Source organism: Pelobates fuscus, chromosome 6, assembly GCF_036172605.1.
Source record: "Pelobates fuscus isolate aPelFus1 chromosome 6, aPelFus1.pri, whole genome shotgun sequence".
Lineage (NCBI taxonomy): Eukaryota > Metazoa > Chordata > Amphibia > Anura > Pelobatidae > Pelobates > Pelobates fuscus.
This window is the reverse complement of record NC_086322.1, coordinates 68,144,109-68,163,536: the sequence shown is the minus strand read 5'-3', so window position 1 is coordinate 68,163,536 and position 19,428 is coordinate 68,144,109. Positions and strand designations below refer to the sequence as shown.

The 19,428-nt window shown below is 35.0% G+C and overlaps 1 protein-coding gene across 9 annotated transcripts in view; it reads right to left on the bottom strand.

The window, feature by feature from the left end:
- SLIT2 (slit guidance ligand 2) overlaps positions 1–19,428 on the bottom strand; it is a 233,067-nt gene that overhangs the window by 208,108 nt on the left and 5,531 nt on the right. For all 9 annotated transcript variants that reach the window (XM_063457821.1, XM_063457823.1, XM_063457825.1 and 6 more), the window contains exons 3-4: positions 18,607–18,678; positions 7,292–7,363 (exon numbers count right to left, since the gene is read on the bottom strand). In XM_063457821.1, coding sequence (XP_063313891.1) covers positions 7,292–7,363; positions 18,607–18,678 — 144 coding nt within the window. The remainder of the gene's footprint in view (positions 1–7,291; positions 7,364–18,606; positions 18,679–19,428) is intronic.

Here is a 19,428-nt window from a genome sequence, read left to right as displayed (position 1 = left end):
GAGGAATATGATGTAGTTCCCTATCCCTAGCACCGCTCCCCCTATTTTATCGGATAGTAGCCACCTTTCTAGCATGATTTGAGACTTCACGGATTTGCAGAAGTAACTTGCAACGGATGGCATTAAAAACTCCAAAATGGATGTTGTTCTCTTCGTCCTTGTGGACATTGAATAAAAATTGATGGGTACACCCCAAACATAGAAGGTATGTCCGCAGTTCGCAGTCATCCACAAAATATGTAAATCAGAACTGGTCAATAACACTACATTCATCTGCATGGGAACTTTTTGCAAAGCCTTGTTTTAAGGTCGATAATCCTGTGTTAAAAAAATAAAAAGCATGGTCTCAAGGAACTGCCATCAAGGATTAAAAGTTAAATTAAATATTTCCACTGGATGAGATAGGGTTCTTTCAGCCCTATTGTTGATGACAATGAATGTTTTAGGTAAGTTATAGAATGTAATCTATGAAAACCAGCAGCAAATGTAGAATTAAGACAATTTGTTAAGATAGATTGTAGATTGTGAGTCCTTGTCGAGGTGTGAATTACTAATCTTGCTTTCCCACCATGCCGAGTCCAGCATACGACGCAATGCGTCTTGTGGAGACCCAGTGATTTTTGCTCATCCTTTAAAGTAATACATCTTCTACCAACATCCCCAGCCAGCACAATGACAGGTGCAATTTAGAAGGATCTCTGACAGCTATTATTTCTTGTCTCTAAACTACAACACACATTCAGAAATGTCAAAAGCTTGCATTAGCTTACTACTAGGTACAAAAACATTAATTATCTCTCTATTGACTGGATTTAACGTGTAAATAGAGGATTACACTTTTACAGCCATTAGAAGCAATGGAGAAGATTGTCTTTTTGGTAGGACATAATATCGGGGGCCTTTTTTTCCTCTACTTTCCATAAATTATAATTAAAGAAACAAAGCAATTTCTACTCTAGGTTCATCACACACACACACACACACACCAGTGGATACAGTTTTATGTGATACATAGTAGAATTTAGTCGTATTTCTCCTGGCCAAATACAAAATACAACAGGAGTCTACATCAGATGATAAACTAGATTGGCAGCATGCCAGCCTCCAGTTATATAGAAACAATGAAATGAATTTGCTAAAGAACAGAACATGATGTTTGTAAGATCTACCACCAATAGATTTTATGCACTTTGACTTGTGCGTGGCACTGTCATTATCAGAATACTGGTAGGAGTTAAATATCCCATGTTTTCGAGTCTCACTGGGCTAATGTGCAAATTGATTTTCCCAATATGGACACTGAGCAGTCACAAGCTATTTGTTTCACAAAAGCGCCCACCAAGCCAATGATTCACTCTCCATTAACATTACTTTTGTTGTTCAAATCTGTCATGAACATATAGGTCATGATACATATATTGTTTAATATAAGCCAGATATACTACATAGGTATGGCGAGATTTATATGTTCAATTTCACACATTCATGTGTCTAAGATTTAAGAATATAGGAGGAAAAAAAATGTAAAAAGTGTTTTTACGTTGTGTTTTTTTAAAAAAAAAAAAACATTTTCAGTCGGGCGCACCAACCTAGTCCACAATGTTGCACACTGATGTCCACATAAAATATTGGCATTGCACTATTAAGAGAGAGCTACCTGGTTTATTACCATCCAAAAAGAAAGAGACTATAACACATTAGAATGCTGTAATTTCTGCATTAGCTTGGTTAGAAACGTAGTTTTCAAACTTGAGACCTCACATGAATAGTGATGTCCCGAACAGTTCGCTGGGAGCCGTTCGCCGGCGAACATAGCGCGATGTTCGGTCCGCCCCCTATTCGTCATCATTGAGTAAACTTTGACCCTGTACCTCACAGTCAGCAGACACATTCCAGCCAATCAGCAGCAAACCCTCCCTCCCAGACCCTTCCACCTCCATGACGAATAGGGGGCGGACCGAACACGCTATATTCGCCAGCGAACGGTTCCCTGCGAACTGTTCGGGACATCACTACACATGAAGCCTATAATTTAAATGTAAAACTTGGTATAATTATACAGATTAAATATATCACAAGTACACATGGGGTGAGGGGAGAAGGGTAGCAAGGGGATGGACAAAAGATGATGATACATGAATAAGTAAAAAGTAAGTTTTGTCATTTTTGCTAAATGTATCCCCAAGTTATGATCAATGAAAATGTGTTATTTTTTTCCTACCGGGAATTATTTTAAAAACATTAAATTTCCTTTTCAAATAACTTATATTTGTCAACTTGACTGCTAAATAACATTATTTAATTGCTACCCTATTATTTTTAGCTTCTCTATAGATTGTGTAGATTTTGTCTTTTTTAATGATACACTGAATTAGTAAATGAACAAACAGCTTACTGATGTTTATTATTTATGTAATCGGAACTAGTTAAAAAAGAAACTTATTAATTATTAAAGTCAACTGTATAAATAGGATCACATATAATTGTCCTGTGTGCTGGGGATCTTCAAAAATTCTAATCTTTCTAGTTTACTCGTTCCAAGTGAATATACTGCGATACCCAAAACTTCCTTCAAACAAGTCCTAGTCTTCTAACAGCAGTCACATTTCCAGCATCCGAGAGCCATTAAGAAAAGTAAAAGAAAAAAAAAACACAAATCTCTGAGTGCACACAAAGTTATTTGTACATTGTGTTCCATAAGTGTTACACATTTGTTTTGTTTTTTTGCACAAAAAGTAGCTGTGCAATTAGCTATAAAATACCATCAAGACACATTTTTTCCTGGTAAAAAAAATAATAAATAAATAAAAAAATCCTGACTCATTTAAAACTCAAAACATATCACTTCTCTTTTACTTACGCTACCCATCTGTCATCAAGTGCTTGTAATTTTATTACACTGTCCTGTAGTTTATGCAGAGTTGGTATTATTTTACAGAGTTCTGTTAATGGACTGGATAAATGGAAATGCTATTTAAACTAGACCCCAGCTCCAACAAACACAGCTGCAACTGTACTACAATTTCGAAGGCAGCCACTTGACCTGACCATGCGGTGCTCTGTGAGTCTCTCCAAAGGGAAATCGGAGCACACAGCAAAGGGAAAGTATAGCAGACCGCTGGCGGCAATCAACCGTGGCTAATCATAATTCATATACACTGAACCCTCTTTTTCTTTCATATTGCTTTTAGGCTACAAAATAAGCATGTGGCCCCTTTCACCTGGCATCTCATTTACAAGTAGAGGTCAAATGATGATTATTATGCACAGAAGCACAGGGAGTCAGGCTGCACTTAATATCCTTTAGAGCAAGCAGGCATTTAAATAGGCAGGTCAATGAGGAAATATAGTTCTGGAACACACACACAAAGAGAAAATACGACCGATCCTTACGTTCTCATCTCCATCATCAAAATAAGGCTTGTATGGCTTGGTGGGATTCCTGCTTGAGGTAAATTACATTTTTATTTTGAAAAAAAAAAAAAAATGAATATTATTTAATATATCTGTTACATACTAGATGCAGGTGCTCTCTAAAGTGGCCTTTAAAAAGAACTATTACTGAGAAAAGACTGTTTTACGGATATAATGATACAAATCTTGTTACATTAACCCAAGAAGAACTGGAGCCTAGCTTTTTTTTGTTTTTTTTTTACATTAACCCTCTCCTTGGAAACTAGTAGGGTTTAAACACAAAACTAAAAATTGTGGAGCTCAGACGATGGGACTTAACAATAGCCAAGCTAGGAAACAGCCAGGCTTTGACTTTTCCAGTTTGTCTACCTAGTTCAAAACCATGTAATTTCCTCATAGTTTTTTTAACAGTTTACTACACAAACCCCAGGCTGATTCTTGCCTCTTCTGTATAATTTGCCTATTGCTGCTCAGACATTGTAAGGGTTAAAAACGCAATTGTAGGCGATAACATGTCACGTGTGCATATGCCCATTTCTTTAACTATTCTTGGTTACTTGGATTGGCAGTTCCCTCAAAAACCGAGTTCCATTTGTGACAAGGTACTCTGATTTACAACGTTCCCGAGTGTGGCATTGATTATTTGAATGGATGCAGGGGAGTGCTGTCATACCATGCTATGGAATGAGAAACTCCTAGTACTAAAAAGGCAGGTCATATGGGCGATTAATTCTCTGTCTTGGCACTCTAACCAACATAACCCCAAGCCTAAGTAATGTAGTGTTATATTTGAAGTTAATATCATTTACAAAGGGCAAATACTCTTTCTGGAGGTTTTCATAATAGCTCATTGTTTGTGATGGGAACGTAAGAGACATTGAGAGGTGTAATCAGATAGGTTGGTTAAGTACACAATATGTAACTTGGAAAAAAAAATAGCAAAAAATTTAATTATAAATGTTGTACTGTTCTTATTTACCTCCTTCAATTACAAAGTCAAAAAAAATGTTTGTTGACTTTTAATAAAATAAAAAGGTCTATAAACCTCTAAAACATGGAAAGCAGCCTCTACCAGTACAACACGTTTCCTTCTACTGGGTTTAACCATGAGCTGTAAACTGCACTGAGTGATCTTGTATTCTCCTCTGAAATTTAAGCTTGAATCGTTACACAATGCTGCTCTCCAAGGGGCTCAATCAGTGACAGCAGTGATGCACACGAAAATACGCTGTGGGATCTAAAAGAATAGACTCCTTAAAATCGCTCATTTATTTTATAGGAATGCTTTGCTGCATGTTACACCGAGCACTGATCCAACTATGTGATTCCAAAGAGTTAATGCATTTTTAAAAGCATGGATGGGCCCATTAGCAGATCGTCATTTTATGGTCCGATCAGCAATGACCCTTAGGCAGAGGAAATGTAACACCCCAGATACTGCCGTTCTGTGCGCGCTTTCTGATACAAAATTGTATTTAATGCGCAGTCTTGCAAACTAAGCATTATGGGAAAGTACTATGAAATTTGAAACGGGGCACTAGCCACACCTGATGTCAGCACATTGGAAAGGCATTACCGAGAGCATATTTCAAACTCAGTTAACCATGTTTTGAAGAAGCACAGGTTGAGTTATCCTAAGGATGTAATAGACTAAGGAAAACACAGTGTCCCCTCTATTCACAAAGGACAACAAGAGCTTTGTGATCTGTCTTTGCATGTATATGCTGCACTATGTCTGGACACAACATACATTGAGCAGTCATGGAGTTAATTAACCCTCTACGTACTGGGTGGAAGCATGCACCAATGTCCAATGATCGAGTACCTGGAGGGTTAAGGCAATGACATCACTGTCGAGCTGTAAATCTTGCATTCAGTTTATTGATGGTGTACCTGCCTTAGTGACATTTCTGGATGTTAACCTTTGTCCCACAAATTCAATTGTCATGGAGAGGAATGCAGATAAGATCTTTTTAAAGCTGCTTAATCACAGTTAAGTTTTGGTCGCACACATTTCAACTGGAATAACCTAGAAGGCTTATTTGCTCAAATCTCATATAGACAACAAACTGGTGATGTTTGATGCATACTTAAATAAATATGACATTGTATCTTTATTATATTAGTCTAGCTTAAATAACCCAGAAACCAAAATAAAAGCCTGTGGAAATAAGCCACAGCAGGGCAACATTGAACATACTTGCCAACTGTCCTCAATATTTAGAGGCAGTCTCTATGGTTGTTCTATTTTCCAGTATTATTTTAGCCCCAATATGTATCATATTTTTAATGGGTTTAAACGGTTAATGTTTTTTTTTTTTTTCAATATTTTCTCTTTTTCATGCTCTTATGGGAAGCAGGGCAGCAACTACATTTAGGAGTGCTCAATGCTGGGACATTTTATGACCATCCCAGGCTTTTGTCGTGGTTTTTTTTTTTATACTACTATATTATCTATGGGATTAGACTGATCAATCTTTTTTTATCATTCATGATGTTCGAGTAGAAAGTTAAGGTTTTAAATACGTCACGTATACCATATGTACTAATGAGACTGGGAATTTCAGTTTTGCAAGTATTTAACTTAAACTAAACCCCTTACCATAATCTCCGAGACTGAACATAATTTATATCTTCCATAATGTTGAGCTGTGCCAAAATTTACACTGCAACAACTCTAACCTCTAGTGCAGAGACCCTAACCAGTACCAAACACCCCAATTGCATTACAGATCACATTCATTTATCTGACCACATCAAAATAGTAAGTAATACTAAGGAGAACAATTAAAGAGATAGTATTACTCTTACTCTTGTCAATAGTTATTCAATGAAATTAAGTAATATTTGCAGTGCACATAAGTAGTTTTAGCACTGCACAGTATGAATAATAAGAGAAATATAACTGTGCGGTACATTACAGTTAATATTAATTCCCATTTATCAATTGGATGAAGATCATACAATATATATTACAAAATGCAGAATATTGGACAATATCATCATAGATTATCCACATGCCTATGGACAACAGGTAACAGCTTTAACGCATAACAGTTAATAGAAAGTAAAAAAATTATGCAAGGATGTTCAATCTTGTCCATAAAACTGTTATTGAACTACAGTTCCCATAATTCTCTTTGAGGCAAAAGTATGAAAAAGAGAATGGCAAAAAAGAAAGTGCAGTAAAAGAGAATGAGGATGCTACAATTAGAGTTATCAGACATGTGTTGCCAGTTCTAGTGACTTTATTGCTTGTTTTTTTTTGTTTTTTTGTTTTTTTTCCTTACATTGACAGCATAGATGTAAAGGTTGAAAAGTTAATCTAGAAACATTTTATCTATTCATTTGCCAGTGAAATCTTTAGCTTAGGTATTACAGTATCTATAAAACGAAACCACATCAATGTTACACATGCAACATTGTAAGGTACACTGTAAGATTTTAAAAATGACTAAAAAGTCAAGATATAAATAACTGCCATTGTTAATTATGATAATGTCACATTCTGTTGTTGTCTAACTCCCCAGCATGTACTGGGGCATTACACTTACTGTATAGGAATATGTATTATCTACTGTGTTTAATAGGTTGCATTGATGTACCTTGCAATCTTTATCAATGAGACGAAGTGTTTGTGAGCTATGTTTCCCATGATGCTTAGTACTTCACAAACGCTAGCATCCAAAAGGTAACCATATAATATTGGTTTGCATTGGTTTGGTACCCACAAAATGTAATCCAATTATATGCACCCTACCAATAGATGCAAGAGAAGCAAAAACACAATAATGTGCCAAACAATGAAAATAACCAAGAAAACAGTCAAATACAACCATTTATATTAATAGAAAAGGAACATATCAGTAAAACTTACAGTCTGTAGAGTTTTGGATTTCCCAAAAAAAGTAACTCTGGAAAAATCTGAAGATTGTTCTTATTTAAACGCCTTTAGAAAGAAAAACAGAAAAGTACTTTACCATCCAAGTATAGGGATAAAGATGACCATAATTCACAATGTGGCATATTTTTGGGATGACAATGAACATAATTCACAATGTGGCATATTTTTGTTTGTGAAGTCATGAGCAGTGCTAATGTTTGATTAAGTAACACACGTATTTATATTTTACACATACAGGTTAACTGGTCAATGTTATGAATATAAACAATCGTTAACTTTGCACAGTATATTTTAATGTGTTTAATATATTTTATCAAGCCTAATTACAAAATAATTTGGGAACATAAATCTTGCAGTATCAATGACTATGTTACAACATTAACTTACTTTTCTCAGGTTGGGATTTTCAATGCACACAAACAAGAAAGCGAAAGGAACAAATGCTGCCGAAATGCTTTTTTATGATATTATTTAATAAAGTTTTAGGAGCATAACAAACAATATGGATGTTATAAACAAAATATGACTCATGCCAAAACCTGAATACTATACGCCAAAGTATTCTAATTCCCCATATACCCAGACTAATCATCCATGCTGTTTCAGAGGTATGAGATATATTGCTGGTAATGTAGAATATTTATTCCCATCTCATGTTATCACTAAGAATAACAGTCCAGTTAATAAAATGGAACTATCACTGACCCTAAAATTACACGGTATATGACTTTCTTTATCAAGGTTGTTATCCTCAGGGGGAATACGGGGAGTAAAGTTCCTTTAATGTGCTTTGGTAAGATCATTGATACAAAGTTTGGAATCATTTGGAAGATGCCCTGTTTATGTGTTGCAAATTAGCCACATAAGCCGCAGTTAAATGCCAGTGCTTAAACATTTTATGATGATTTTTGCTGTGGTTTAGACTTGGCAAAGAGGTAAACTCCATGTAAGTGGTAGTAATTCCACAATAGGTCCTTACACCATTAAACACCTCACACCATTCTTCAGTTCCCTCTGCCCATTCCCTTATGTATCACAGATATCAAATTGACTAATGACTACCTTTTCATGTTGATATGAGGTGCCAACACAGAACCTAAACTGACCCTTACAAGCAGACAAACTTGATTTAGTCAGAAACACCATGTCCATAGCATAACCCAAAAAAATCTAACTATCCACTAATATTAAATATGTTGGTAGTTGCTTCTGTTTTGTGAGTATTTTGCAAAGACCAGGGCCCATATTTTTCACCCTCCACTGGCCTTTGGCAAGTTCAAATTCAGCCGTAGTGAAAATAATTTGACATCTGGTTAGTGTGCCTCTGACACACCAGACTTGGAGTGGCGAGTAACTTTTAAGCCTTGTTAGTAGCATTGTCCATGTAGATACTGTATGTAGATAGTGGTGACAGGTGGTAGGTAGATGATTTTAACAAATACATGTTATTGGGAGCTGTGTGACTGCATTGGTTAGTAGGTGTAGAAGAAATGTAGGCAGAGGTCTGCGAAAGGAGGAGTTAGATGATGGGTAATATGTTACAGGGTGGCTTAGATTCAGCTATGTGAGTGAATTTTTCAGGGTTGGTAGGTATATGTAATCCAGTGGTTTGGTGAATGTGACTAGGTGCTTGGATGTATGTGGCTGTATATGGGTATGCATTGGGATGTACGGCTGGGTAAATGTGAGAGGTGACAGTATGTAGCAGGATTAGAGTATATGACTGGTAAGAGAGAGAGAGGGTGAGACAGACATGGTGGGTTACAGCCACTTGTGCTGCTAGCAAGCTAGTTAGGAGGGTGACTATATAGTGAATCCATAGGAGTTGCTGACACAGACAGAGTAAATCCACATTCAAGGGTGACATTTATAAGAGCACTCTACCCTTTGTACGTCTGTTGGCTCACTCCTGAATTGAGCCCTCACTCAATGCTTCCTATGGTATACTGCATGAACACAGAATATTCCCTTAGAATAAGCAAAGAATGCTTAATAGGAACACCACCACAAGCAATCCAATTAAATAAGTTAACACAGCTATAAAAAAAAGATACATTAAAACCGTGTCAAATTAGCTGGAGAACTTTTGAATGTGTTTTTTTTTTTTCTTCTTCTATACAGTTCTGTATCCGAGAGAATAGAGGACATCAATGCAAACACTGTTAAAGAAGAATACACAGAAATATAGACATGGGAAAAATAAACAGCTATCCTGCCTTGGAATTTGAGAAAGAGCCTGGTAAGAGTTTCTCACCATCATTTCGAATTGATGTCCAAGAAAGAAGCTTGATGCTACAATGTGCTTTACTTTCAGAATTAAAATAAAGAGTCTTTCTGGTTCTAAATGTTGTAACATTACAGAAACAGATATAGTACCGTTATGCTGAAGCTGTTACTATGCAACAATCACGTTGGCAGTGTCAGTTGGGTGTACACTAGGGGAAACATTTAGAGGGAAACTTGATCCATAAGCAGTTATTGGTATTACTACATTGGATGTAGGGATGCAACTGTGACTATGTCCAAAGTCCCAAGGGGTCCGGTTGCTATATCCCTACCAAATCCCTGCTACTATTGTAGGGCACTGGAAAGAATGTATTCTCACTAAATACATTGTCAGTATCGTGTGTTAATGGCTAAGGTCGGCTGTCAATAATCCAGCAAAAAAAAAAAAAAAGTGCATAACAAGGGGAAATGTAAAGGAGATAACCTGGAAGTTTAAAGATATAGGTAAATGCACAAAAAATTTGCCAAGCTTATTTTATTAAGCAAGTGAGTGATATGAATTATCTCCAGATTGGAGAAAAAAAAAAAAAGAAAAACTAAAATAGATATTAGGTAATAGTCAATGTTAAAAATGAATATATATTTTTTTTAAATACTTTTTTTATTTTGTAACTAAATGTTGCTGCTCTGTAATTTTGGGTACAGCTGGGATAGGAAGTTACAGTGATTCATTTCTTTCCCATCTGCTGAAAAAAAAAAAAAGCTTTCAATGACCTACTAGCTTGTGCTGCCGGTAGGGGTCAAATTCACATGCTGGGTTTCCTAGTCTATCATTACAGAGAAACTGAGATTTAAACCAAACCCTGTATCATACCAACCTTATTTCTCCAGTATTACTACTTCCCGAAGTATTGTTCTTATTATTACTATTATTTCTACGATTCCAAAATATTCTTCAGAGTTGTACAAGGGGTTAACTAAACACGTGATTGCAACAAAAATTTTTTTACAGAAACAAGATTTCCTTGTTAAATTTACAGTCTCTGGGAAATAGTTTGAAAAGAAAAGCAGCAAACATCTTATCAGTTATTTCATTTTGTTTAATCTTTCCTGAGAAAGTTTAATATATAAAGTCCTGTTTAATATACTGTTTAGAGTGTTGAAACATAATAAATTTAAAAAATGCACTGCAACTTGTATGTCAAAATGGCTACACAGTTACTTGTTAATTTCGGACCAGATTTTGCAACATGTTTTTTCGACCATATGATGCCCTCGGCTGAATGTCATGTGGTATAAATGTACTATAGTATAAACTGCATTAAGCAGTTTTTTTTTCAGATTATTGATTGGACCAGAATCTGTTTCAACACTATCAAGATGCGCAACGATGCATGAGTCAATGTTTGATGATAAAATACTCTTAAAAGTTTAATTAGATTTTAAAAAAAATGGGAGGCATTGAAATAGCGTTTAGAACAGTCTTTTTTTGTATGTGTCCAATCATAATGTATTAAAATACTTAGTTAAGACTTACTGGTCTTTCAAGTGGGGAGTTAACTAAACACCCTTCTTCCTGCCCATCTACTTTTCCTGGACTATAAAAAGGACAATATTTGTAATATATTTGAAGGCTGCCTTAGAAATGTTTCTGAATTCCGGGGTCCCAAGGAGATGAATTGACTGTCAGATAACAATGTGCCTCCATCAGTTGGACTTGACAGTTGTAAACAGAAAGAATTCTCTTAGCTTATCCTCCCAAATATGAAATATTTACTTTAAGCCAACAGCTGGGGTCTACACATAAAAGAACTTCTCACATAGATCTTCGTTTCCATTCAAGAACAAGATCTTCTGTCCTCCTTTTCACTATCCTTAGACGCTGAATTTTTAGAAAGATCTAAGTGGACCTCTGTATAAAGGAGAGAATGACCTCCACCAAGGAGTGCACAATCAATTTCAATATTAACCTAGCTTGGAAAAAGGGGCATACCTTGAAAAGACGTCCTTTGTAACACTAAGAGGTTATAGCTTTCACATAGTAAGAAATAAAATGCAAATAGATTTTTAACAATTTTGGAAAGGAGGAACAGTATTTTATAGATATTTAGTGCAATCAAATATATATTAAACATTATGACTTTTTAAGGTTTATTTAAAGCTCTACTCTCTACATGCCTAAGGCCAATGGCATAACAGGAGACTGAATTGTGGTACTTAATCATGCAATAATGTTAGTGAAGTATGGTATGAAGTTACCATTGTTTGCTCAAACGTATATTTCCCCTATGCATGGCAAAGACAAAGTACTCTGGGCTGGGCTGTAGAGGCCAGGGAAGGCTTATTTTTCATCAAACAGCTCAAATATGGTTTGACCCAAACTGAAGTGATGTTGCCTTATTTCCCCCACAATCACTACAATGAACTGTAGGGGTTATAGTGCCCTTCAAATTGCTAATAGATTAACACTGAACAATACACTAGGGTGGAAATGTACAACACATGCTTTTAGGCAATGCTACCTGCAAGACAGGGACTATTTTACACAATATGGAAGAAGGAACAATGAAGATAATTTTAAATTAACAAAACAAAATTTACAGTAACCCTTGGTTACTTTTAAACTAAACTCTAAATGAATCAAAGTTGAGATCTACCCACATATAATATATTGGATAGCTGAGGTTCTCATGATGGCAAGATTATAAATCAAAAAGTATATCCAACACTTACATGACTTGAAAAGTATTTAATCTTCAATAAGAAGAAGTAGGAATCACCATTAGATTCTGCTATATTTAGATATTTATCAAGATGCTACACTATGCCGAACAAAGATTGCAGTATACAATATACAAATAAGATAAATTGGCGCAAGATTCAACCTAATAGACAAAAAAAATATATTAAAATATTATATATGATATTATATACCAATACAATAAAATAAGCAGCACCAGCAATGTACCCTGGTAAAAAGGTACCACGTAATACAGAAAAGAGAAAAGTGCTAGTGCGCTGAGAAATTTATATAGAGACACCTATAAAATCATCCAGTGACTCTCCAAATGTAAAATAGTGTTTAAAACAGAGACCCAAAAGACAAATATGTGCACCCAAATCACTGACACACATATACTTATAGCCTTATAGCCTGTCAATGTAGGTGGCTGGGTACTGTAATGAGGGAGACAAAAAACAGGGAGGGGGGACAATAGGAGGTACTCCTAGTGCATTAAAGTAAAAATATACAATATAAAACACATATTTATAAAATCCCTATAGGTAAAAAACTCACAAAAGTAGAGTGGTATAAGCCCCACTCACGGCTATCATGCCCAGGGAGGATCAGCCCCTTGGGTACGTGGGATCCGCAGAAAAAGCTCTTAGTGACCACTGTTATAGACGCAAAAATTTATTGGTATAATAATGAATTCCAAGTTATAAAACATAAAAATGGGTCAGTCCAGCCGCAAGCTCACCACACCAAATCGATCAGAAACAGGGATAGATGTTAAAAACGTGAAAGATTGCAGTATGATACCAGTTACTCTGTCCCTGGCCACATGCACAAACTTGCCCATGCATTGGAAAATTATATCTATCAGAGGCTCACTTTAGACAAAATTTGAAAAACATATAGCCAAATAAAATTTGCTACCACTCTATAGCAGAAATATAAAGTTTTGTGCTGATGTAAACAAAGGAAGGATCAATGTAAGACCAAGAATGGTTTGAGTTACCTTAGGTATGGTAGATGGACAGTTTTAGTGCATCCATCAATGACCAAGAACTGCAACTACATTATATCTTCATACAACAGAACCATATTTTCCCAGTTTACTCTACGGGTTAGAATTTATCGGTATCTCAGAACATTATTACACAGTGTACTGGATTGGACAGGAAGAAGAGGTAATATATCTAATCCAAAAAATTATTTTTTACATATTTTGGACACTTCGTTTTTTTTTTAATATGGCCCAAAATGCATAAAACATATTTATTAACATAATAGCATTTATGTACATGAAAAATATAAAATCTGTGTCATTTTAGATCTAATGGAATATATTTAAGGATAGATTGTAAGTTCAACAGTGCAAAATACTGGACAATATATGAGCGAGAACTAATTAAACTAGTGTTCTGGATCAGAGGTAAATTGGTGCTATAGTAATGCGATCCTTACTAAATAGTATTTGGAACTTTGAACATCTTTAGTCACCCTTCTAGAAACAATGAATATCTTCTGTGGATAGTTGGGAATTTTTATTCAATTAAAATACATGTAGTATAACAGATCTACATATCTATTTTTAAGGTGTTTTGCACCAAGTCTTCAATTTGAAATTGTAAAGGTCTTGACACTTTTCTCTACATTGCTGAAAACAAAAGGAGCACCCGGCCACTGGCAAGTCCAATCTTAGCCCCCAGCATGAATACACCCTCATAGGAGGCAACATGTTTTGAAAACAAAAGTCTCCAGGAATTTGGTTATGTGCACATATTGCCACACATAGAGTTCTGCGTGCCAATAATGTTACATGTTCACAATAAACTCAAACATTGCATTTTTAGAGGATTAACTATATCGTTTATAAACATAATGTGATGGAATCTCTGGGATGACATAACTAGAATTTTCTCAGACTCTATGCTTCTCCTATTGTGCTTGTATTATTTTTTATTTATGTTAGTAATGACTTATACATTTTGCGTACATCTCTGAATTGTATATTTTTTCAAATTAATAAAATATGTATACAATTATGCATTTATCTCTCAATTTCCTTGATGATGACATAGTTGCAACACTATTTAAACTGTAAATTCCAACAACCAAGAAGATAATCCAATTCCTGACAGTAAGTGTTGATTTGTGAAATGATATTGTCTATGGTAAAAGACAAATTACCTATGACTAATCTTCAACATGTGTATTCATTTAGAACCTGTGTGTACATATATGAAGGAATATTTTATGACGTATTCAGTTTGGTCTTAGACACACTGTCAACGTTTGAAATTAAAATATCTCATTTAGAATCTCTTAATAGCTAGGGCATTGAAATCTACCCCAATTCCACTGTTGGCGGACCTGAAATGTCAAATATCAACAAATCTAGACTATGAATGCATGGCACACACAGATTCAACCAAGGAAACACATACTTGAGGCCAGATCGAGGTGGAACAACTATGTCGCCAACAACTAGGTTCCAAAACTAGAAGGTGCTTAGACAAACATGGTTAGTAAGGAGCACGACAACACCAGGAAAAAGGACTTTCAACACAGAGTTATATACACAAAAACAAAACAAAAAAAACAGGGGGGGGGGCAGAAACAATACAATACCACCTCTGAGGAATATCACCTCTGGGAAAATCTGCGCTCACAAGGGCATAAGATCATCGACACAAAACTCGAGCTATTTCAAGCTGGATAGCCAACTTTTAAGTCAGAAGATACCACTTGCAATTTACCCACACTGGAAATAATTTAAGAGGAATATCTCTTGCGAACATGGTCACCAGCATTGCACATAGAACAGATATCCAATCTCTACCTGTTAATTTCTGTTTTATTTTTCTCTTTTCACTATAACAAAGTAGGATCACATATTATGGACAATTAGAAAACTAGAGACTCAAAACACAAACAGGAGATGCTGGAGAGGGATGGGGGGCACAACACAGTACATCTAACAGGGAGGATGGCAAGGCTGGTATACATAAACCGGCATACTCAGGGTTGAAATGTGTACGTCCCAAATACAAGTTTATGGCATATAACCCCAATATGTAGCATGAGAGCAAAGGACACTGTTATGTTAATGTGTTGCTATTGATGAGTAATGTTGTGCTGTGGCGCGACCCCAATGCTACCCCCTCTTTTATTCTGTAACCCATGATGCTTATTCTGATGTCTCAATAAAAATTGTCAAATTGAAAAAATAAAATCAAATCTAATTTAGTGCATCTGTAAGAAAATTACATAAGGCTTCACTTTCTATGAGATTTTCACTCTAACGGTGATTTGTTTTATGTAATATGCTCAGTGTGATATATAGGGGTTATGAGAAGGTTCGAAATGTAGTGAGATTGATATAGTACCCATGGAACCCAAGCATGAACCTGCTCATTGCTCAGTTTAAACACTGTACCACTGAAATATTCTACCTTATAACTAGAAATGGGAGCAACAACGAATTCTGAATTCCATGAAGAACACGCTATTATATTTAATGTGGTAATTCAGAAACATGTGTAAAGATTTAAACTGAGTAATATAAATACACACGTTATATCACAGTTGAAAAGAGTGTGCAAAAATGATGTGGTAGAGAATCTATGAGAAGGTCAGACCTTTTTAGGTCAGTTTCAGCTTCTATTTGTTGCAATCGTCCAGATATATATTAGCATATAATGTGAAGCCTTATGTATCTCTAAGAAAATCTCATAGAAAGTGAAGGCTTATGTAATTTTCTTAGATATACACTAAGTTGAGATATTTGAATTTCAAATGTTGACAGTGTATCCAAGACAAAACAGTATGCCGTCATAAAATATACCTTCATATATGTACACACATGTGAACACACACAGAGAAGAATAGTCATAGGTAATTTGTCTTTTCACATAGACAATATCTTTTCATGAATCAACACTTACTGTCAGCAATTGTGTTATCTACTTGGCCATTGGAATTTACAGTTTAAATAATGCTTCAATTATGTCATCATTAAGAAATGGAGAAAACACAGAACCAGCACATAACACCACTTCTGTGTGATCTGAGCCCATTATAAACTTGTGACCTCAGCTTTCTTATCGAATGCCATATATAGACTAGATCTTATTAGTAAGAAATGCTTGACTTTAATGAGATTTCTCCAACCTAATCTGGATGAATAGGTAGCCCATTAAGCCCTGATATATGTTTAATTTTTGACCCAAAGTTGGTATTCACCATACAGAGAAACAAATTACTCTGCCACTGCTCCTTTCTATACCTCTACAGAGATATATTGTAAATGGTGCTACTCTGTATTCTCCAACATTATTCGAAGGCCTTGATTAATATGATCAAATTATCCTTCTGGAATCCCAATTTTAAAGATTAGCCAGTCAAAGACACACAAAACACTAGTTAATTCTAGAGGTGTTTACTGGCCAGTTTATTTGGTACTGTGTAGCACTATAATCTAGAGAGAGTTTTGGCAATATGGAATGAGGGCTTGGTCATCCTTTGGTTGGGTACTTTAGGGCCAACTAAATAGGTTCAGCGGGTTTGGGACCAACTTATGAGCCAGGGTACTGAAAACCACATTAGTACCAAGGGACTGGGGAACTCCTGGTCTATTTACCAACTATATAGTCCATTTTTGGTAAAGAGGATGCTTGAAGAAGTATTTTTTGGCTGCCTGTTGGGTATTACAAACTTTTTGTACCATCCCCCATAAATGGACATGCCTTGACTCTACCTTGATTACTTTATAACAATTCCTACATACAACAGAACATATAGAACTAACAAAGTCAGCTCCTATGGTTCCTTGCTTGCTGAATTTAACCAATTTCCTTCCCACATGCCTTTCACACATAGGTCTTGATTAAATATTTCCGAAAAGCCTAGGTAGGTCAAAACAGTGAAGTTTGAAAAAAAAAAAATCTTCATTATGTCTCAGTTGGTGATCTTTTTATTTTTTTAAATATTTGACTATTTTAGTAACAATATGGAAAATTAGCTGACAACCCAACTCACTATTTGGCGAATAACCTTCAAAATGCTCTTGTAGCATTCCAACCCAAGACTACTGTGCTAGTTGGTAAAATCAAAGCCACCAGTTGCTTTGCAAAGTTAATTGGCAAGCCTGCATAGTTACTAAAATAATCATTAAAGTCGGTTTAGGAAATGCAAACATTGTATAACTTAAAATTATTCAAGACTAAGAAAAAAAAAAAGTGTTCCACTTAGGGCCATGTAACACTACAATTGGTAAGAGTGCCATATAAGCACTGTTAAATAAATAATGAGTTGATTTAATAATAACAAAGTATTTAACCAGGAAAGGTACATTCAGATTACTCTGGTTTCCAAGTACATCCTGGGGATGTTACCTTAGCCCCACATCCAGGGGTTGTTACTATCACCCAATTCAATGGTACTCATTTTATCGACCTCGGAAGGCTGAAGGGCTGAGTCAACCCTGATTTGAACGTGGGACCCAAGGGTTAGAACAGATTCTGCTGATGCATTAGCCCACTGAACTATTTCACCGGCATCTAGAGTACGCGTACACTCAAAGTATCCCTAGTAACATGTGTTTCAGTTAATTAATTGGCATTGTGCTTTGCATTTCCCTGGGAAAATTTCATTCAAGCATATCAGTTATTTATATCTATCTGTGACTAATGATGGTTTCATAATTACTCAGCAGGTAGAATACAGAGATTGACAAAGTGCCTGATCATTAACAATGTGTTAAGACAGCAATAAGTGAATACAATCTACAATGCAAAACATGTTTACTCAAGAACAAGCTATAAGAATACGCTAATAAGCTATTTGTTGTTTGGGGGAGGGTGAGTAATAGTAAAAAGCCAGACGTAGAATAAAGAGTATTTAAATAAATTTTCTGTACCAAGCTGGGGAAACTATAAAGATAATTTTTCAAAACTTATGTTCGACAATATGAAGAATCACTATTAAAAGTAATATATTATAGTTTTTCTAATTTACAAACATTAACAAAACTTAATTGTGTTTCATGTATTAAAATATTACATTTTGTTCCAAAATTATACCAATAAAAAATTGTAAGGACTGAATTGGGGTGAACTGAAAACTGAATTGAAAAATGTAGGCAAAAAGTGCTTATAGTGAAAATTTCTCTAAGTCATCTATAGAAATAGCTTATCCATTTTTTTGCCTAAACTTTCAAATTGGATTTGAATTCACTAAAATATGCTTTAATGTAGCTTTAAATAAGTTCTGTACTACATGGCCAAATGCATGAGAAAATGTGGAGACAGATTTGCAATTAAAAAATACTTACAGTCTATCGAGTTCTTTAAGATCCTGGAATGCTCCCCTTTCAATAGTGCTAATCTTGTTTTCCATAAGCTGCCTAAAATTCAGAAAGTATATAAATGCACCATATTGCCATCATTAATCATTCAACCAATAATACCTGCCATTTAAAAACTCCAATGGTTCACATCTTCTAATTCTGACATGTTTGTTAATTTCGGCATTTGAAATCCAGTTTGAAATTTCACATCTAATTTAATGAGTTCAAAAGCTAAGCAGCCATGGGGAACAAGCAAAACAACAGAAACAAAAGAAGAGGGAGGTAGGGAAGGGGGGGGCGAATCGCCTGGATGTCTGCAAGCATTATTAATTTATTTGAAAAAAAATATTTGTGATAGCAAAAGAAAGTTCACTACTAAAAAAAAAAAAACAATATTTAGAAAGAAATTGATTTCTTTCATAAAACAAAATATATATATATATATATATATATATATATATTAAATATATATATAAATTATATATATATATATATATATATATATATATATATATATATATATATATATATATTTACTGAATGCATAGCATTTCTCTACAGGGTTTATATGGGTTTTAATTATTATTTTTTTTTAACTATAATAAAGGTACAAACTAAAAAAAAATCAAAAAAAAAAATCAAAGCATATTTCCATTTAGGCTAATTATATGGGGTAGTTACTCTTAAAAGTATATTTGGCAATATTAGCTGACTTTTGTTGGGTAAACGGAGCAATAAATGAGCCTGAGTTTATAACAAAAACCTTATGTCAAGTTAAAATAATAAAGCATACGGACTATAAAATAT